This window comes from Lethenteron reissneri, chromosome 17 (genome assembly GCF_015708825.2).
Source record: "Lethenteron reissneri isolate LAM-NWPU_2019-01 chromosome 17, ASM1570882v1, whole genome shotgun sequence".
Lineage (NCBI taxonomy): Eukaryota > Metazoa > Chordata > Hyperoartia > Petromyzontiformes > Petromyzontidae > Lethenteron > Lethenteron reissneri.
The window spans coordinates 8,383,899-8,405,973 of NC_083795.1; the positions used below are offsets into that span (position 1 = coordinate 8,383,899).

The window sequence follows — 22,075 nt, forward strand, 5'->3', positions numbered from 1 at the left end:
TTTATTTGAAGAGCTGAATGTTACACAGTTGGTGGCACAGGGATTTGGACAAGCCACGTCGCATTACAAGCCTGCTTCTCGTGGTCAACAAGTACACAACAATCCCCCAAAAGGCACTGCAGGCTCACGATCCCACAATAAATACATCTCAATACAAAACAATCAACCTCAACTGTCAAACAATGAAGAGAATACTTCTCCTTTTTGCACTCGCCAATTATCAACATTGCATTAATTTCTTCTAACAACTTGAACAAAAAAGCATTTCAAAGGAATCGTGTTCCAATAGTGCAAGCACAAGTGTAATAAAGAATAAGAACATATCCCAACAGGTAACAAAAGTTAATGACCGATGAACCATGCTGTATTTACACAGTAGCAGAAGTGTAGCGCAGTTGGCATGATGTTCACTACCTCGCATGATAAGCAGGAGGTCATGAGTTCGTGGGTTCGATCCTGACCCCTGATGCCTGCTGTTCTATTTGGAGTTTGCATCTTCTCACCGTGGTGGCAGTAGATTTTCTCCACGTCCTCCGGGTTTTCCCTCCACATTTAAAATCGACATGCGTTTATTAGTATGTGGCTGCGGTATATTTCCACGTAGTGATAGGCCAATTCATTGAGCTTTAATTTGTGGTCGGCTCACTTCTGAAAAAGAGCTATATAGCTCAGCGGGCCTTATGTGGTAATATAAAAAAAAATGTTTCGTATAGTTTTAGAAATTGGGAGCCCGATGCAACTGCCCTCCACCCTCTCTTGGCAGCCTGACATGTGGGCCCCTCAGGCCAATGGTCCCCGATGCTGCTGCACTGCCTGCACACTCGTCAGCTACGCCACTGCACAGTAGACTTGCGAGAGAAGTGTTTTTTTCGTAATCATTTAAAATAAAGAAAAAAAATTCAATAACCATTAAACCATCGTTTAGCTCAAAAAAGCTAAAGTTTTTTTTTCACATCAGTTTTCCCATAGGAAAGAGTTATCGTTTTGGAGCTCTGCCAGTTTCTTGTTGAAGGGGGCATACACGGCATTAAGGATCAGCCTCGTGGCTGGCAGCATGGGACCCAGGATTTTGTCAGACAGACGCCTCGAGTTGTACGGCGGGCTCGCGAACATTGCTGCCTCGATGTGCTTGGGTACTGCCCCTGGAGGAGGGAGGAGGGAGGAGGGAGGAGGAGGAGGAGGAAGAAACATCAAACATTGCGACAACACGTCAAAGGCAAAGGTGCAGCTGCGCAATTAATGCCCCCCCATCACTGCCGTCAGTAAGAAGTGCCTCCACTAAGGGAATTCCAGAGGTCTTCTCCAGGAGGTATTTGGCCTCGTCTTCCACGCTTGCCAGAAATCTTGGAAGATTGTGAGAGATTGACGAAGGTTTGGGAATGCCTTCATCCACGAGTGTATAGATCACGGCTAGCCATTGAACAAAGATGGTTACTGCGTCGCGTGGCACTTTCAGATGCATGTCTGCGACCGTCTCGAATGCTCCTTCCAGTATTAGGAAGTTGCTGGAGCTACGCACATTTGAAATCAGGGTTGAAAAAAAATTTCTTTAGAACTGTCTTCTTGGTTCTTTCGGTAAAGTCACGTGACTTTACCGAAAGAACCAAGAAGATGAATCCCTGCAGTCACGAAAGCTTTAAATCGAAATTCTTTAGAACTGCTTTTTGTATTTAGTTTATTGTCCTTCCCCCGCAGCTCTGATTAACTCGGTTGGCTACGTACGGTGCAAAATAAGGACAACATACGTGCACACAAGTGGGAGTACCCACGCTTCACCCCACCACAAGCAGACTGCCGATTGACTCAGTGTGATGTACCCATTTATACTCGAGGATGGATGGAAGGGTGGTGGTGGAGATTTGATGAACTTGTTTTTTCACCTGCCACACCTGGGTATGAAATCGAACCGGTGCACTCTAAGATTCCAAATGCAGTGTGGTAACCATTACAACCACGGCAGCATCCACTGACGATGCATAAACAATGGACCAAGCAAGCTCATTTGTAACACTCCAGAAATAGGCTGTGATGGCAAAAGAACAGCACATTCTCTGAAATCATGTTTAATCACCTGAAGATCCAGAGCGAACAAGAAGAAAATAATTCTCGCATTATTTATAATCTTTATTTTCAATTTCACATTTTATGTGTTTTCGGTTCAGCTGCATGCCTCTGTTAGTTAGGACATGCGTGCAATGTTTAAATGTGCTGCGATGAATTGCTTAGCATCGTTAGTGCCAAAAAAATAATGACGGCGCATTTGATCAGTCTTATGCCTAAAAGGCAAAAATAAAGATCTCCCGTATAGCCTTCAGCAGACTGTTACGGCAAGTGCTGTTACGGCAAGTGCTGTTACAGGATAGCCATTAAGGCCAGCACAACACACGAGGGGGTCATGGGGGCAGCATGTACAAAGCCTTTGTCTCCCCAGTGCTGATGTTATATGGTCCACACCAAGTACTCATTTAAGGCTGAGTAGGCTCAAGACCAGTTCTGATATTGCTCACCACTACTGTTAACCGTGACCGAGAATTGAACTCGGGCCACAGTGCAATATCCACTCGACCCAAACCTCTCATGCACGCATTTACACAATCACATCACGGAGATAAAACATTTGAATAAAAACTTTGCTTGCATTCCATTTGCTTAAGTATCACATCTCATAAAAGGCAAATTACTTGGTTCACCGAAGATGGGGATAATATATTATTAAGTGTTTAGCGTGTGCAGTCAAGTAAAGTAGGACATTAACCTGACGCTGCCCAATGAATGAAACAACTAACCTCTGGACCATCATTTTTGGGCAACCAAATTGAAAATGTTGGCTTTCGGACATTTTTAGTTATAAGAAGACTCAAATATACATTTGGGCCAAATTTCACCTTAAAAATCCTTGCAGAGCATCATTATAATTTACATCAATCACTCACTCAGCCAAGATGTAGCGGTGGTGTAGCGGTGAGCACAATAATCACGCTTTAAACCTGTATACCTACGTGTGATTCCTGGTTACGAGTAACAGTAGCGAGCGACATCCGAACCGCTCATGGTTCCTCCCTTACCGACCGGCGCTGACCGGCGCCGTGAAATGTAGTCAAAACCACCTCTACGTCCCGCACTGCATGTGCGGAGGGGGCCCTCATCCAGCAGTGGATTGACCAATGCCTGTAAGTGTACGTAACTCAGTTGGTCACGATCGTCGTTGTTGTACAAGCAAATCATTCTCAGCGCCCACATGAACATGGGGGTGGACTCACCGAGCCCCAGGAAAGAGAAGACCTTCTCCATCGTGACGCTCGGATGCCGAGCGTGGTCCTCCAGCTTGAGGATGAGGATCTGGTCCTGCCTGAAAACGCTCAGCCACTCCAGCAGGTACACCACGTAGAAGCCTATCCTCAGCCGCACCTGTAAAGGCACACACAATCGCGTCCCGTTCACAATGCTCCCTGCAGAACCCTGCATTCCAGGCTGCAGCATACTCTATTATGCTGTGTGCAGTATAATAGAGTACGTGTTTTTATTGTGCTGTTTTGTATGTTTTTTTAATGCATTCATAAGGGGGAGTGGTGGTGCAGCAGTTTGTGCACTGCGCTATGAACTCTGCGTCTTGAGTTCAAATACCGACCATGGCTAACATCATTGGCGAATGATATCTGAAATCATCCTAAGCCATTTTCCTCCCACTTCACCAATCTGCACTGACCAGTGCGGTTAAATATGACGAAACAAAACCCCGTGAGCAACATGGCATGGAGAGGCGACCATTCAGCAGTGGACTGACAAATCACTTCAAATAATTATTTTAATAAATTAATGTGTCCATGACAGCATTCGACAGCCTGGTCTTGTAAAGAGTGCCACATGGGAGTTGGCTTTCTGCGGACCGATGGGACAGTGCACCTTATTATCACACTCACTGGAATGACATTAATGGTGATTCTGACTGCAGAACTGCACGTGCACGCACGAGGATAAGCAAAATATATTAGGGGAGAAAAATTCGGGGACATTTAGAACCGTAGCTTTTTGAGAGGCCATAAAAAATCAGTGCAATGAACACGATTGTAAATGTAATAAAATTAGCATACTAATAATTACACATCATTGCAGCAATGTGGGAGAAAACAAAATCCTTTGGCTATTTTAAAGTTTATTTTTGAAAACATTTTAAGTTTGGCAAGGACCAACATATCGTGCTAAAAATTAAAACACATTCGTGGAATCTGTAGAGAAATTGCAGGTACCGGCATGGCGAGGCTGAGGTCATAGTTGTATAAGCACGCCCTGAACGAGATAGATTGTGCACATGCCAAAAATAGCTCCACAGACTCCACGACTTTCTCATGGAATGCCTCCGCTGACTTGTTCGTCTCCATGAAGTATAAGTAATCTGAATACAGCCTGCAAGGGACAAACAAACCCATTACACGTGATTATACCCCGCAAACATCATAATAAACGCCATTAGTATAGCGTTCACGTCAATGTGTAACAACGCGCAACACTCAGTCGCTAACAACTACTGCTGCACAGGAGGCCTCCCCACTCTGTGAGGGTCGTGGGGTCTATTTTGGCCATACTTACCCACGCTAGTCACAACGGGTCGGTGACGGTGGTGTGTATAGACACAGGAACATAGAAGTATAGTAGAACAATGGAAGTTTGTGCATTGCCCTCCGATGCTCACCGCATAGCCCCATAGCCTGTAAGAATGTGAATGCATGTTGATCGCCCATCCATGAACTATCGAGGCTGAATCCTACATAGCGTCTGAGATCCGACGAGATAGGGGCATTCTGGGTGGTGGTCTGGTCATAAACATTGCACTCATATACTGTACATACATGTGTATGATGGAGTATACATGAAGCGTAACGGCACGTGCCCCCCCCCCCAATGATTCGATCTAAATCCCGAATTTACATCGGATCATTGGTGTTTATTATTGATAAATTGGAATTTTGCGGCCCCCACTGTCACTGTGTAGCAGGGACTCTATGAGATGATAGGACAATACTCTGAGTTCATAATTGGCAATAAGTAACGGCAAAGCAGTTATTAGTGACTCACATAATTGTGCGCAGTTGCGTATACAGTACACGACTTCCCTGAAGGCATCAACACCTCCAGCGAGCGCGATGCCGATCACACAACGCGGTTCGAATTCGACCCTCGATCGATGGCTGCGCCATCGCCGCACACGCGTCGAATAAAAAGCAAGGGACAAGTCCTTACTTACTAACAACTCATCATTTTTCATTGCTGGAGGAGTTCCCCTACCTGAAAATTCTGGCTTCGCCATTGCATGCACTGTTTTGTAATTGAAATATAAGTGTACGAGATACAGCCTGAGCAACAATCACAGAGAACACAGTCTGGAAGAATCACACATTAAAACCAATTACTGGTAAGGAAATGGAACGGTGATATAGTGGTCAGTGCCTACACTGTCAACACAATTTCCTGAAGTTGATTCCCAGCCACGGTTAACATCAATGATAAGTGATATCTGAACTGGTCCTGGGAGCCTCCCCACACTAATTCATCAGCCCACACTGACCAGTGTCATGAAATATACTATCACTAACAATGTTCCATTTTACCAGGTAAGGCCCACTGAGCTATGCAGCTCTTTTTTCAGAAGTGAACTGGCTACAAATGATACAAATTGAGCAATCTTTGGAAGGATGTTATTAACCAGCTAAAGCCTGAACTGGTTGTGGTTGTTTCCATCATAGTAGAGTTTTCCGAGTGACTTTCCCCCCGTGTCCCACGCTCAGCTTCCCACTTCTAGCCCCGCCTACTCCCCCAGCCTCACTTCTTCTCCCCCAAGCGCTCACGCAGCCCCCTATCCCCCCCTCTCTTTCTCCCCCCCCTTGCTCCTCCCCCTTTCTTACCTATATAACCTCTTGCCACGGTAGCTCTCTCGCCTACTTCAGCATTTGTCTTGCTGTGGTTGTTCCAACTGATGAGGATTGCTCGTGTTGCGATCGAAAGGTCGTGATTTGTTTTATTTTCTTTCTACCTACATGACTTTACCGAAAGAACCAAAGAGTACAAATGATAGCTCAATAAAGTGGCTTATCACGTGAAAACGCATAGCAGCCAAGTACTCTAAACTCACGTTTCTAAATGTGGAGGTAAAAACCGGAGGACCCGGAGAAAATCCACGCGACCACGGGGAGAACATGCAAACTCCAAATATACAGGTGTCAGGGTCGAGATAGATCCCACGACCTCCTGTATACCAGGCGAGGTGGTTAACATTTCGCCACCCTTGGTCAAACAACCCCCATGACCAACGGTGTGGGGAGGTCTTTAGTAGTGGATGGTCATTTACAAGGAGCTGTGATTAATGTTCCCATATTACGTGTGATGGTAAGAAACAGCTCTGCATGAATAGCCGGATGCTTGGAGCTACACCGAAACGGAGGAAGATGAACACGTGGATTAAAGCGCATACACATTAAATAAATAATGTTTGCCTGTTAAGAATAGTAAGTTTGCTTGGGCAGGGCACTTCTATTGAATAAACATGCGTGCAAAATACAGATAGATAATTGCATGCTGAGATTGTGAGAGATGACAAACGGTTGGTAATGCCTTAATCCAGCAGTGTATAGATCATGGCTAGCAATCGAACAAAGACACGTACTGCATTGCGTTCTTTCAGATGCACTTCTGCGGCCGTCTGGAACGCTCTTCTTCCGATATTAGGAAGCCACTATAGCTATGCACTTTTAAAGCATCAAGATTGAAGACTACATTTCTTTAGAACTGCTTTTTGTGTTCAGTTTGTTCTCCTTTCCCCGCACCTTCGACGAGCACGGTTGGCTATGTACGCTTCGAAAGAAGTTCAACACGTACATACACACACACATACATGGGACATGATGGTAACTAGCGGCACACATTGGAGTAATGATCTCTCAGCTGCAAGGAATTACCTTTCCGTGGGATTCCTCAGCATTACTATGAGTTTGGCTTCGGGCTGCACCGCATGGATGAAATCCTGGACCAGAAACGGCGGTTCTCCATCTGATGTGTTTCCAAATGCAGTTTCCCATGCATTGTTATCCCACATTGTAGAAGCACTGGCTTCCCCTGGAATAGCCAAACGTTAGCGTTTATTTCTGCATTCTTGGTAGCAGAAAATACATCTGGAGATTATCATGAAAAAAAAACGATACATTTGTGTAGATGAACAGAGAAAATCTCCGGTTGCTTTCGACAAAATATGGAGAGCATCAAAATGCGCAGATCTCGGAGGAAGTTCTGTAATATTCTATTCTGTGGGCTGTTCTCAAACACGTGACATGATGCTGATAGCACAATCGAGATAGAATTGAGATATTTTTTTTACATATATATACGCACACGAATAAAGTAAAAAAGAAATGGTATCCCAATCTTGGAATGTAACTTAGTGCATTGGGAGCTACGGATTTAATGCACCTTACAAATGTAAATGATCACTATTATAATGTAGGTGTCTCGAGAATGTGATCCACATATGTCGCATAGATGTAAAGAATCACTTAGGTTAGAATAAAACTCATATTGACTTTTCGGTCATAAAAAATTATGTGCGAGTGGTATGTTAAAATGACCCTGCAAGGCGTCTCAATTGCAATGCATTGCTACTATGAGCGTGGCTTTACCATTAATGATTCTGTGGTACGTATATCCGTTTTCTTCGGTAAAAGTGTCTTTGATTCGGCGCGTTGCATTGTCAAACAGATCCAAGTAATCTTCAAATGTGCACTTGTACTGCATGTTTGGAAGATCGTGCTTATTTACGTACCCTGTAAGAAGCACATACGCACGCACGCACACATACATAAAATTATTCGAAAAAGACAGCACCGATAAAAGCGACACATTTATGCGATCGAACAAAACCCTTACAAGCAAGTTTCGCACATGACGATGCAAACGTACACTTAATAAAGTATAGGTGTGACACTTCTCGTGAATTCAAAAAGAATGGTTGCTGCCACCGCTCCTGCCGTGGTTTATATTACAGCTCTGCCAGCCTGGGGCTGCAGCCACAGTGGGAGTCGTGGGGGTAACACCCCCAACATTTCTTAATAAGGCCTAGAGGGTCCCACAAAATGTGGGACAAAATATTCACCGTGCAGTTCTTTTGTTAGTCCACATTTTTCTCCCGTCGGCAAGGGGATGTAATAGCTGATTATGCTGATGACGAATCCTTTAAATGCACCGTAATCGCACGAACCAACAGCCGGGTCATTACTGAGTCAGTTGCAAGCAGATTTTTGTATATCGTTATCGCGAGGGGTGGTGTCGGATTGGGGAGGTGTTCATTCAGCTGTCTCTTATCCACAACAAAGTAGCCATCAAAACACAGACGGTCACTGCATCGCACGCTTTCAGATGGCCTTCTGTGGTCATCTAGAACGCTCTTCCTTCCGATATGAGAAAGCCACTGGAGCTATGCACTTTTAAATCTAGAATGAAAGCTCATTTCTCTCGAGCTGCTTTCTGTGTTTAGTTTGTTGCCATTCCCTCGCACCTCCGATTAGCACGGTTGGCTATGTAGGGTGCAAAAGAAGTTTAACACACAAACGAAGTGGGGGGAAGAGCTCGGCGGATCATATCTGTAATCGAACCACTAACCACCGGGAACCATTCCCTCACTCATCGCACAACGCCAACTTACAAAGTGTGGCAGCCCCCCTGTTGCCACTCTTCTCGCTGTAACAACAACGAGGATATGCAACGCGCCCGCAACGTAGTGACGTCTCGAGGCGCAGCAATGCACTCGGAGACAGGAAGGAATGCGAGGAAGACATTAAAATGACTACATGTCAGAGCGTTTGACGTAAAAAGTGATTATCTGGCTCAGGGATACTTGCAGTAGCCTCGACGTAAACGGTAAAGATGCAGCCCTGCAACTTATCGGTCAAATCACCTCTGCCAAAAGGGCCACCACAGAGATGGTACTCAACAGAGCCTATGTAGGAGGTAATTGGCCTATTATTTCACCCTGGCCAGATGTCTTTGGCGAGGTAGGAGTATCCATTTTGTTGATTACAAAATGTATTTTAAAACTCGTTTCTTCAGAACTGCTTTTTGTGCTTATATTTGTTTTACTTCCCCTGCACCTCCGATTAGCACGGTTGACTACATACGGTGCAAAAGAAGTTCAAAACACACACAAGCATGCCCACATTTCACCCCGGAAGCGGACAGGATTTAAGAAACTCACCCGTTGTTTCAACTGCCGCAACCGGAACATCAAATCAAATCGAACCAGCGACCCCGCGATTACAAGTCCGGCACAACCGGTCAATCGCACCCTCGACAACTACAACAGGAGAAAAAAGGAGGTAACGAAAGCACGTGCTCACCGTATTGGTTTCTCGACCACCAGTGTGGCTCCTTCCGTATCGCAAACGTCACCTCTGGGTGCATCTTGAGGCGCTCGTAGAGGTCCGTCGTCCCGCATTTGGGCTGCCCGATGATGTAGAAGTAAGGCAGGCAGCGCATCCTGTACAGGCGCTTGCCCTGCTGCAGCAGGTGCCTGTCGAATGTCTGAAAGAGCTGGCGGAAGAACGGTCGCAGGTGAACGGCGAGGACGTAGTAGACATTGGTGATGTACGGGTTCTTGCTGCCACCGCCGCCACTGCCACTGCCCGTGCTCCTATCGTACGGCTGCCACCAGCACGGGTTTTTGAAGTTCAGCAGGAAGTCGCTGGGGGCGGAAGAAAATGTCTGCAGAGGGAAGGTTCAAAATGTTATATATATTTAAAAACACACACAAAAAATGTGAAATGAAGCCAAATACAAAGGCTCAAATTTAAGCCACCAAGGCTGTAAATCTACAGGTTTGGGTATGATGATGATGATGCTGCTGTTGTTGTTTGGAAAATTACCTTCCTCGCGTATCTCAAGAGTTCTTCCTTATTCGGCAGATTTCGTGCAGTATAAACAATATCCTGAGTATAATTATCAAAGGTCACGACAAAATGAATGTCTTTGAAGTTAATCCGCCGGCTGTTGCCAGCAGCAGGGGCACCCTGTTGTTGATCAGCTGCTAAAGAGCACGGTGGGACGGTGGTGTCGCTGTGGTGTTCGTTGATTACAAAATGTCGATTTTGATTTAGGAGAGAGAAAATGGACAATCCGTTCTTCCCACTGAGAGGGTATGATGCCAACAAAATCCAGATGCACACGAGCGCTGACAACATGAAGCATACTCGTTTTATGCAGAGGTTTCCACGCATCGCGATGCTGTTTCCATTTTGTGACGGACACTGCACATATGATTCCATCAATTCTGCTAGAAGGGTAATTGGTTAATGCTCGCATGGGCCTGCGCAGCCACTGTGACACACCAGCAATTAGCATTAAATGTGTACGACATGTGTAAATGCCACTAATACTTTGCGATTGGGAATTGGATTGTTCTCATCAACATTCGTCATCTCGATTCATCCTCGTTACGTTGATGAAATTCATTGTTGCATGATCTGCAAGACAAAAAACGAGAAGGGACAGGAATAAACAACGTTTTTAAAAAAGGAGACATTGCAGACATCATTATCTCTAGAAGTATCTGACACCACAGCAACAAAGTTTACTAATAAGTGCTTGCTTTGAGAAACCCATTAGAGGAAAGTGTAATTTTAATCTCTGTTCACTATAGTGCTATTAAGTCAATTCTAGAGTTCCATCAGCGTGTCCGCAACATCGCAACTTTTTGTAACGTTCACAATTTATTATACGAAGCACACATATGACCCCTAACGAAATTATTGCGGGAATAATAATTCATAATATTCATTCAAATAATAATGATTTGTTTTTGATACAGAGCCGTATATACAGCGGGGCGTCTCAAAGCGCTTTACATCACAGGGCACCCCCGGTGGCAGCTCTCCCTGTGTTAGGCACAAGGTAACTCAGAACACGGCCTGCAAGTAGCGAGGGGCGATGATTGTCATGCATAATCCCCATTAAGTAATTTACAGGTAATCATTATTACATTTTGCAAATTTTAACCCTGATGTGACTACATAATCGCCTGATTTTGCCAAAGTATACACTGCGTGTATGATACACATGGCAAAGCAGAGGGGTTGTTGGACTATGCTGGTCAGTGTGGCTAGTGAAGGTAAGCTGCAAGGGGGAGTGGGGGCAATGGAGAACTCAGAATATCACTCGTCACTGATGTTCACCGTGGCAGGGAATCAAGGCAAGATCACCATGTTCAAAGCGCAGTGTGCTAACCACTGCACTCCAGCCATGGTATTAATATTGTCATATGAGGGTGTAATATGTTATTAGGAGATGGTGATTTGCATGCACTGACTACTACAGTGGTTTGTTTGATGTCCTTTAACGCGTTATTACAAACCGAGGACACTCATGGCAGGGAATAGCCAAGTCCCACCATGCACAATTTAATTAAAAGTGAACAACGGTCATTCCAAGTTACTTGTGGTGCAAGGATACGTTAAAATGATCGTGACGTGTAGAATTATATTTGTAGTTCGATTAGCACTTTTCAAATTAGGCCAAGACTGTATTTTTCTGACCTATTGACCAACGCAAGTATAAGTCACAATTTTTAAACACCACCCAATGTACAGGCAGACATAAGCAATTTGCAAATGGCAGATTATTAACAATTCAAGGCAGCTAGGCTCTGCAATATTTAACACTCTTGGACCATTACGAATTAGCATTTTATATGGAAAAATTGGAAAAAATATATATTTAAAATATTCCAGGGTGAAGCTAAATTATATGTGGTTTAATTTAAATTCTCACATTAAATAAACATGTGCTAAAATAAAAAAGAATATACATATCGCAATATTAGCTGATTTTAGTTGTCCATACACAAAAATAGCATTGTGTCACTTTATAATAACATCATTCTCAAACAGAGAATGGACACCCCCTCTCTCTCATGCGCATGTGTGTGCATGCATCTGTGTGCACAGCGGCAATGCGCAGCGTGCGTATTACAACGCTCTAGGCAAACAATACTCTGAAAAAACATAGACGCAATATTTCCGTACATTATGTTTCTAATAAACGCACGCCGTGGACACACAGCAGCTCGCCGAGTGCATACCTCCCTTGACAAATCAACCATAAAGTGACCTCATAACGTTGCCAAGCACCTGCCTTAAATCATCCCGCCTGGAGTAGGGCCTCACCGAAGTCAGCCTTTTTGTCGGCAGCCAGCGGAGGTGGTTCCCAGACCCGGGGTTCCCTTAACCACATCCGCAATGCCCTCGCTGGTTTTTAATCGCACACAGCCCCTTGGCTCAGAGAGGCGGCCGGCTGCTCCCAGTGAGAGGTGGTGAGGTTCGAGACGTAAGAGCGAGGAAAGGGGAAGTGTCAGGCGTTTAATGGCATGCTGCCCTCATGCCTGAACAGCCAAAGGGTGGTGGGTGGTGGGGAATGCAGAAGGTCAAGGGGGGTCAGATATGCATCACAACAGTGACGAGAATTTTAATAAACAGAGCCAATCTGCTGCAGGACAAAAACAATTGTTACGAATGTTCCTAAAGCCACAACCATGATTATAAAAAAAAATAATGTCATTTGCAGTTTGAAAATAGGAATACTAACGTTGAAAATAATGAATGCATTAAAGCAGGATTTTCCATAATGCACCATTGATTTTTGGTGGCACGTATTAACAAAAAATCTAATGAATTTTGCTCATTTGGAAATGTATGGTTGATATTAAATTTGCTTAAAATCAAATGAAATGCATAAACTACACCGTGACCTGGCAGGAAGGAACAGCTGCACCCTTTATTAAACAGCTCCACAGTAAATTACATACATCAATAGACATTGTAAGCCGAGCGAGCTGTACCACGTTATGATCCCATTCTTTGAATATGTATTAACATGAATACAATTACTCACATTACCACCCGTTTTCATTTCAAGGAAAATTATACGTTCCAGAAAAATAGATATATATGCGAATCCATCGCTGCCCACAAATACTTTCACGCTTTCCAGTGCTATAAAAAAGCAATTTCTGTACTAATGGTTACTCTTAACCTCAAAAAAAGCATATTTGATTAAATTGCATAAGTAGATGTAATCTATGGTGGTGCATTGTTATAGTGCCAATTACCTATGTTCTATCTATGTATAGCCCTTCACCAATCCATTGCTGGATGAAGGCCACCCCATGCCATTATCGTCAGGGAGGTTAATTGAAGGTCGACCTTGATTTTGTTAAATACATCACCACGCCGGTCAGTGCAAGTTGGTGAAAGGAGAGCCCAGGACCGGTTGAGATATCACTCACCACTGATGTTAGCCGTGTCCAGGATTCAAACTCGGATCACCAATCTAACAGCGCAATGTGACAATCACGACGCCACTATTTCTGATATGCAGCTCCAAAATAAGAGGCCAAAAGGATAAAGTATACACCAGTGCTTCTTTTTGCACTAAATTTCAAACAAGCAGTGCATACGGAGTAGTCAGTATAATCTCTAATTGTGTGAACTGTAACATTTCATATTCTACCTTTCAGAAGTTGTCTGTGTGCAGTTCTCATCGATTCATACATTCTGCCCATCGCTCGGTATTAAGGCACACGTGCCAAGAGTCAGCACGTCGTAATCACGGTTAATCCTCTCGCTCTTCTGGCAAATTTGGTAATGCTGACCCCATTCCACTGCCACAAATATCAAGGGGCAGTCATCCAAAACCAACATCCTCCTCTGCAGCCTGAGAGAACAAATGTGGGGCCATACTCCGCAGCGTGCGCATTCAAAGGGAGAGTGTCTCCATCACTCCATCACGGCCACCCACACAACACAGCGCAACATTTGAAATCCACACAAAGACCCAGGATGGCATGCCCACAAAGGTGCATACTGTAACGAGCACAAATTGGATTGTCTTCTATAACACGTTTTCACTGCACATCCACCCACACAATGAATCTAAAATTAGAAGTAAATAAACGAAACAAAACACGTGATAAAACAACATTGCATTTCCTGCACCGTCTGTTACAGTGCATTTTAAGGATGATTGCGCATCACCGTGTACACAACTCTGTCATAAGTTCGTAGAAAAGATGTAGGCGTAGCTGGAAATAAGCACCTTCCTTGTGAGCAAGTCCGTGTGTGTTTACATACAAAGTAATGTGCGTGTATCAGAAGTTGTCATGTAATGTAATGTAAGGGTGTGTTGCTGTAAGCGTGTGTTTATGCAACGTGTCCTTACATCCGGCGTCGACAATATAATTTTCTGCATTTTAAAATGTGTGGGAAGCAAATGGAACAACTGCACCAGTGTATATTTAACGACCAAGTTTATGTTCATATTTTGAAGGCAGAATTACAAGATGTTACTTTGTGGTAGCTTGGTGTGATACGAAGAAGAGTGAACAGGTGTTTGGAGGCTATAGCTCGAGAAATTTCGCTTGTTATAAATGACGATGAAAAGGATAGTGTCATATGTGAGACATCACATCCTCCGAGGGTCAGTTGGGAGACGTGACAAAAATGATTCTGCAGCCAAAAAAAATGCAAGCGGGGAATGAGAAGGGAAGGGATCATCCTGTGGGACAATGCAGGCAATGATATGGGATTTATCACGAGACACAGAAGATCACAGAGGCAGAGGTCATCTGTCACTGGGCATCAAGCCGCAGGTATAAGGCTGCCACGAAACGTATTTTTTTTTGCACAAAAAACCAGAATGACACAGCATCATTCATGTTTGGCGTTTAATGCAATTCTCGTTGAATAATTGTGCTATATTAGAAGCACCCGGAGTTAGTAGTCAGAACACAAATTTAATTAAGCCATTCAGAAAAAAAGAACTACTACCAGCCCCATTAAACGCGTCGCTATTTTCCACGACAATGTCATTGCTTGATGTTTTTTTTCACTCTCTCTCTTCTCTCTGGCTGTTTGTTTGGCTCTTGGGAACACTTACCATTGCAATCAACCTGTCAACGGTCTGAAATGCAATTCACGGCGCTTCTCTCGAAACAACAAAAAAATTCCAGTCGAACAAAATCAAGGGGGAATGTATGTACCTGTGGATTTTTTTTTCTGCCCCCCCAATCTCCGAACGACTTGTGCCAAACAACTCGTGCGGCGTTGCGCGTGAGCGAATTACACTGCGGACTAAAGAGCCCTTAATCAATTTGGGATCGCGGAGAGCTTGAGCGATTACAAGAGCGTAGTGTGGGACAAACCCAATATACCTACCCACCGACTCCATCATCTGCATGGAACGGCGTATATAAAAAGCGCACGAAGCTCTGCAAGAAGCTGTAAATCGTTTTGCGGGCGAAAGGCACGCGAGGCTTGCAACAACAATGCAATCTTAATCCGTCACGGCGGCGACCGCAAGACTCACGAAATTGCAAACAGAGTGATGATTAAAAGACGACGGGGAGATTGAGACTCGTGTTGGGAGAGGTCACTCTTCTGTCTGCCTTTGTAACGTCAATGCGTTTTCTTGTTGGGTTTTTTTTTTCTGTTCGTCTCTTGCTTTTAGTGTTTTTCTTCTCCCAACCCAACACAGCAAGAGTTGCACAATTTTAGAATTTTAAAAAGCTTTCGTGTTTGGTGCATGCGTGTGTGTGTGTGTTTCTTTGCGTGTGCGTGCTCACTGTGATGCGGTTAAAAGAGAGCTGCGTGTCTGTGCGTGTGTGCTCTGGGTCTGGGTACAAGGCGGCTATCTCCCTCTAGCCTTTGATCATACATTATTTAAAGCAACCGGCCTCGTTGTGCTGACAATATCCATTCGTTTTATTTTACTCTCGCCGTATAATTTCTCATGGCCATGGGAAATTCAAGGAAGAATAAGGGAGCATCTTGCCCCCCAAAGTCAATTGCGCACGTCATTTGTTATTGGGGTGGCTGGGGGGGGGCAGGAGCCCCCATTGAGCTGACGATATTCAAGAAGGCGACAGGTCAACCCTTCTTACGCGGACGCCGCTAATTGATTTAAGCGATTGATAATCAGCGCCGAATGCCCGAGAGACATGACTCAAACGCTGGCACACAAACACACACAAAAAGGCAAAGATCCCGCCGTATAGCCTTGATAGATCTTTGAGACAAGCGCTGTTGTTATCGAGCACATATGAAAGCCGACACAGCGCACGAGGGGGTGAGTGACCAACACCACGCCTGGCCGCCTTTGTCTCCCCAGTAGCGATATTTACAGACCGCACCAAGTACTCATTTGATGCTAAGTCGACTCAGAGGAGGCCCAGGACCGGTTCAGACAATCGTCGCCGGTGTTGGCCGTGCACGGGAATCGAACCCGAGCCCCGCCGTGTTCGTCGCGCGGCGCGCTAATCGCTGCGCCACCGCTCCCATGCGCGGCGCACGTACACTCGGGCAAAAGAAATGCAAGGAGGAAATTGTGTCTCATGCTGTGAGGAAGTGAAAGGTCACGGTCTTGACTGACTGCGTGGCCCTCCCTCCCTCCACCACCACGAGCAAGAACAAGTTGTCTCGATGTTGTTCTCGAGACCGGTCGCGTGATTCAAATCTCCTATTACTATCAGCAACGTGGTGACAGCCTGCGTGGCAAGGTAAGTGATTTCACTCCCGTCCGTGTGTGATCTCCTGACGCAGCAAACGGCGTGCGGCGCGCGCACGCCCACGATGGAATAGAATGAAAGGTGAACAAACGAGTGTGCTGCATTCACTTCACAATGTCTCCGCGACACTGCGTTGTCAGTCGACAGAGGCACGGCTGGCACAAACTCAACACATTCCTCGGTAACACTTTGGCCCTAAAAGAAAAACAAACATACGCGTAATAGGCAACGTTTTAGGCAATTGCCCTTCTCGATCTGTTTGCCATGAGGAAGGGCCATTGCTCGAAACGTCGCCTGATATCTATGTACAGTCTTTTTTTCGCGGGGGGAGGAGGGGGCGTAGTTTCGGGCAATGGCTCTTCACCTATCTGCTGTGAAGTAGGGTCATTACCCGAAACGTCGTATACTACATATCGTTTTTAATTTTAGGGCAGCGTATCTGACGAATGTGATGAGTTTATGTCTTTACCATTGCCGTACGTATTGGGCCGTCACCCGAGATTGCAACAAGCCTACGAGTTTAAGAATCGGTCTGTCGTTCTTGAAAGCTGCTTAACGCTTCACGAAGATCCGGTGGTGCCAATGCCACGGGCGTGCGCGCTCAATGTTTGTACTTATTGATGAAACACAATTGTACAAACAACGCTTCGCGATGTTATTTTTGTTGTTGTCCTGTGCTCACCAAAGCGCCTGTCTGCACGTAACACAGCGGCATGCGATTACCGACGAAGAAGAATGAACATTGGCCAACAAAACTAAATCGCATCACACGCGCTCGCGTTTTTTTTTCTCCCCAGCCCCTGTCGTAATCTGTTACAGATATCGTTAAAGACTAGGGTGGTCAACCCCCAGTCACACGTGCTGCAAAATACACACACAGCAATAAAGTTCGAGTTATCATGCATAACCCACGATGGTTAATTCAACACGTGTATTGATGGGTGCGCGCTCTCAAACTAAGTACCTTGCGTACGATACACCGAAACTACTGCGAGTATCAGTCCGCAAATGTACAAACGATTATGACAGCGATGATGAGATGATGATGGTGGTGGTGGTGGTGGACTCACTCAAGCGGGTATAGTCCGTGGCTGTGCCAGGGGACCGGTGCCAGGCAGGAGTAGGACGGTATAGCAGCAGCAGCGGCAGCGAGACTGGAGTCAATGAAGCACTCAGGGCCACGCGCGCTATGCGGGAGCGAGCGCACAATGCGTGGTGGCTCCCTCCGAGCGCACAGAGGGGAGGGACGGGGGAGGGAGAGATGGAGGAAGGGAGGGAGAGAGAGAGGGGGGAGACACGGGCGGAGAAGAGGGAGGGGAAGCGCAGGAGGAGCAAAAATACAGGATCACACGAGAGAGAAATAGAGAGCGAGTGTGTGTGTGTGAGCGCCGGGGTGGCTTGGGCTGCGGCCAGCCAGGAGGAGTGGCACTCGAGCTCCACGACACGTCGTGACTTGCAAATATATCGCGCGGCACAGACCAAGCGGGGCAAGTGTGTGTGTGCCCTGCTCGACAGCGCACAAGCGACGCCTTGTGCCGCCAGCGACGTTCGGAATCAGAATCTTTATTTAGACCGGAGGAATCCGATGAGCTATGAAGCTTTTTTTTTTTTTCACAGATGTCCATTAGGGGGGCCGGGTGAGAAAGGTGTGCGCTGATCTGAAGCCGGGGGGTTTCGCTTCCCTTCTCCCTGCTGTTGCTGCTCCGGCTTGCCGTCGAACGCGAGCTTCGGATTCCCGCTGAACACACGTACATATACATACGTACAGTACTTGCACGCGTTATCTATAATAGCCACGCACGTGCATTGCACACGCGCCAGCGAGCACGTGTGCGATAGGAATCACCGTGCATATTCACGCACGCACACGCGACTCAAACATATACACACAGCTTGACAGGTCTCTATAATAGTAGCCTCGTGTGAGCATTCAACATGTGCTTTTTAATCATTCAGGTTGATTACATATCTCTAAAGTAAACTATTTTAAATTGACCACCAAAATATTGAGTAAGTTTTCAGAGGCGACCTGGCCAAACATGATCAGAGCTCATCAAAGTGGCTTATCATGCGGGGAATTATAGTAGCAGCCAAACAATCTACTTAATGTGGACGGTAACACTGGAGGCCCCAGAGAAAAATCCATGGGAAGAGAGTTAATGCGAACTCCAAATAGACAGGCATCAGGGTCGGGATCAAACCCATAACCTCCTGCATTACTAGGCGAGGGAGGTAACATATCGTTATCGTGGAACGTTTGTGCGCGTGTGTATGCAGTTGTCGCTTAAAATATGCGCTGGCTAAAATAAAACTTTCTTTCGACTAAAATTTGGAATCACATCGTTTCTCTCCTCTGTGCAAAATCAGTTCCAGATTCGCACCCCAGCACGCAATGTTCACGCGATTACGACTGTCAGGGTTAACCACTTGGGAAATGCAATACAAGCACAGACATAAATAAAAACATTCGTGAGCCGACTTGAGCCAAACGCGTGGATATGACTTCGAATAAAACATCTTAACATTCGTAAAGGTTTCACGTGAAAGGTCATTGACAGAAACGTTCAATATATATGGTGGCCCGAAAATCAGGACGCATAGGGCTATTTAATTTATTTTAACACTGCCATTAAAACATGTTTTATTTTTATGTAAGTTAATGTTGTATCTATTACCATTACTGTATATATGTATGTTGCACTTCCTTCCCACCGTACGTGGCCAACCGTGATTTGTTTTGTAAAGATTGAGTTAAATTAGTTTTTACGTATGCTAAAGGACAAATATTATCTGTTTAAAAACAAATCATGAATTCATTTCAAAAGATAATGAATACATTAAGGAATGTTAATGGCAGTCGTGGCGAGATGTTATTTCAAATACTGCAAATTCAATCTCGCCTAATATACAGTAGGTCGTGGGTTCAATCCCACACCTGAGGCCTCTATATCTGGAGTTTGCAAGTTCTCCCCGTGGTTTGTTAAAATAAATATCATCACCCTATGTGTCCTGACTTTTGGGACACCCTGTATCTCCTTTTAGAGCAGTATTACTGATGAATGTGTTTAAATTTTGATTTAAAGCTTTCGTGACTGCAGGGATTCATATTCTTGGTTGTTTCGATAAAGTCACGTAGAAGGGAAATAAGAAAATAAGAAAAATATAAAACAATAAAAAACGTCGTGAGAATTTTTATTGTTTTATATTTTTCTTATAAATAATAAAATAAGAAAAATATGAAACAATAAAAAACGTCGTGAGAATTTTTATTGTTTCATATTTTTCTTATTTTATTATTTCCCTTCTACATGACTTTACCGAAAGAACCAAGAATATGAATGTGCTTGTGTAAAACTGCTCATGTGGTTTCACATTTTTTTTTTCATATAAGTTTCAAGTAAGACATTTCTTAGATGAATTGTGTAGAGCCTCGAGCTATAATACCCAAAAAACGCAGGCAACATCTCGCCGCGGTGGCGAGGTGTTATTTCAAATACTGCAAGTACGAACTATCTCTCCTGATATACAGCAGGTCGTGGGTTCGATCCCGACCCTGACGCCGGTATATTTGGAGTTTGCAAGCTCTCTCCGTGGCTGCGTGCATTTATTTCTGTGAATTTCCACGTGATAAGCCACTTCATTGGATTATCATTTACGGCCAAATCGCTTCTGGAAAAAAAGAGCCATCGATATAGCTCAGTGGGCTTTCCCTGGAGAAAAAAAATAGTTTATTCATGTAACAGACTGTGAACATTGCGTACCACCCGTCTCTGAATATTACCCAAGCGACAGTTGCTGAGTAAACACGGCACGCGTGTTTGTCTTGCGGCGCCTGGGAGTCTTCGGGACGACTTATGATGTTGGCACTGACACCGCGCCGCGTGTGGGTGCCTCACACGTGCTGTCACTTTTGGATCTTCAGGGTCGGCGAATCAAAGACTGGAAGGAGGACTGACCGGGTGGGTGGGTGGGTGGGTGGGTCAGAGGTCGCAAACGGGTTTTGATTCCTTACCCGTACCTGTACCCGGCCGCACCAGGGTCGCAAACGGCTACCCGTACCCGTACCCGGCCGGGTACGGGTAGCCGGGTATCGGGTAGGGTACGGGTATCGGGTACCCGGTTGCGACCTCTGGGGTGGGTGCATGGAGGGTGAGTGTGGGGTGAAGGACACGCGTTGTTAATTTGTCGTTAATAAAGTAACATTGACGGCTCCGCCGTGTTGTTCGCACATTCACAATCACACATATCGTGTCGGTAATGGGGATTGTTTGACCATACTTCACTGCACTGGTCAGTGCAAGTTGGTGAAGTTGGAAGGCCCATATCCGGATCAGATATCACTCACCACTGATGTTAACCATTGATTGGAATCGAACTCATTTTGCCGGGGTCCATGCATTGCGCATGTGACTCAATGCATGCATTCTGAGCTTAAGAATCTAAGTTAATCGTTGAATCGATATATTTATTCCTTGGTTCTTTCGGTGAAGTCCCGTAGAAAGAAAAAATAAAGTAAATAATAGATCACGACGTTTCGATTGCAACACAAGCAACCGTCATCGGGTGAGTATGTAAAAGCAAGCTCAGAGAGAGACAAACACAGACACGGAGAGAGACATACACAGAGAGAGAGACACACAGAGAGAGAGCCAAACAACACAGAGAGAGACACACAGAGAGGAGAGACAAACCACACAGCGAGAGAGACACACACATAGAGAGACACACACGCAGAAAGATACACACGCAGAGAGAGACACACACATACCTGATGAAGATTGCTTGTGTTGCAATCGAAACGTCGTAGTATGCTATTATTTAATTTATTATTTTATCTTTATACGTGACTTTACCGAAAGAACCAAAGAATAAAGACACACAGAGAAACAACGCCTGTGACGAGGTATTATATAGATCCCAGGGGGCAGGGAGGGGGGAGAAGGGGCTGCAGTCACAGGAGAGATCGGCGGTGTGGGGAAGAGAGGGAGGGAGGGGAAATGTTGGTTCAAGATGCACTCCTGTTAATATGTCACTCAGATTTGTGCCTGTGGCCAAATCACGCGGAATCCGCCCGATCCAGTCCAGACCTCGCATAATAAGCACGGTTGAGCCTCGATAGTGTTTGGATTGGGCGACCACCATGCAAGTAACAGGTGCTATAGGCTGCTGTGGGCAGTAGAGGGCAGCGCAGCAAAAACACGTTCCTTCGAAGTGGGCAGGTAGGAACTTGGTTGGACAGCTCATTCGTGCACGACAGAAAGCTCGCGGTCACGTGACGTACTTCAACCAATCCGGGAGCTTACATGTTTGGGAGGGGCTATGCACGACAGACAAATAATCCCTGGTGGGCAGTGTGAAACTGTTGTTCCTACCTGTATAAATTGTGTACTCCCCCCACCTTCACTAACCTGACTAAGCCTACAAAGGCAAAGCAGCCGGCAACAGCGAGCAGTCGTCATCAGGCAGTATCTATCCACTGCTGTC

General features: G+C 45.3%; 1 protein-coding gene across 3 annotated transcripts; it reads right to left on the minus strand.

The window, feature by feature from the left end:
- CHST15 (carbohydrate sulfotransferase 15) lies at positions 1-17,820 on the minus strand. Of its 3 annotated transcripts, none has more exons than XM_061553021.1 (9): positions 17,662-17,820; positions 12,198-12,412; positions 9,903-10,499; positions 9,378-9,741; positions 7,665-7,808; positions 6,951-7,107; positions 4,248-4,404; positions 3,261-3,408; positions 1-1,142 (listed from the first exon to the last, which is right to left on the minus strand). In XM_061553021.1, the coding sequence occupies exons 3-9, from the start codon at positions 10,299-10,301 to the stop codon at positions 955-957; spliced, it is 1,557 nt and encodes a 518-aa protein (XP_061409005.1). In that variant the 5' UTR covers positions 10,302-10,499; positions 12,198-12,412; positions 17,662-17,820; the 3' UTR covers positions 1-954. The 3 variants fall into 3 exon arrangements, with proteins under 3 accessions (XP_061409005.1, XP_061409006.1, XP_061409004.1); XM_061553022.1 differs by lacking the exon at positions 17,662-17,820 and adding an exon at positions 13,540-13,722; XM_061553020.1 differs by lacking the exon at positions 12,198-12,412.
- Between the last annotated feature and the right edge of the window lie 4,255 nt (positions 17,821-22,075).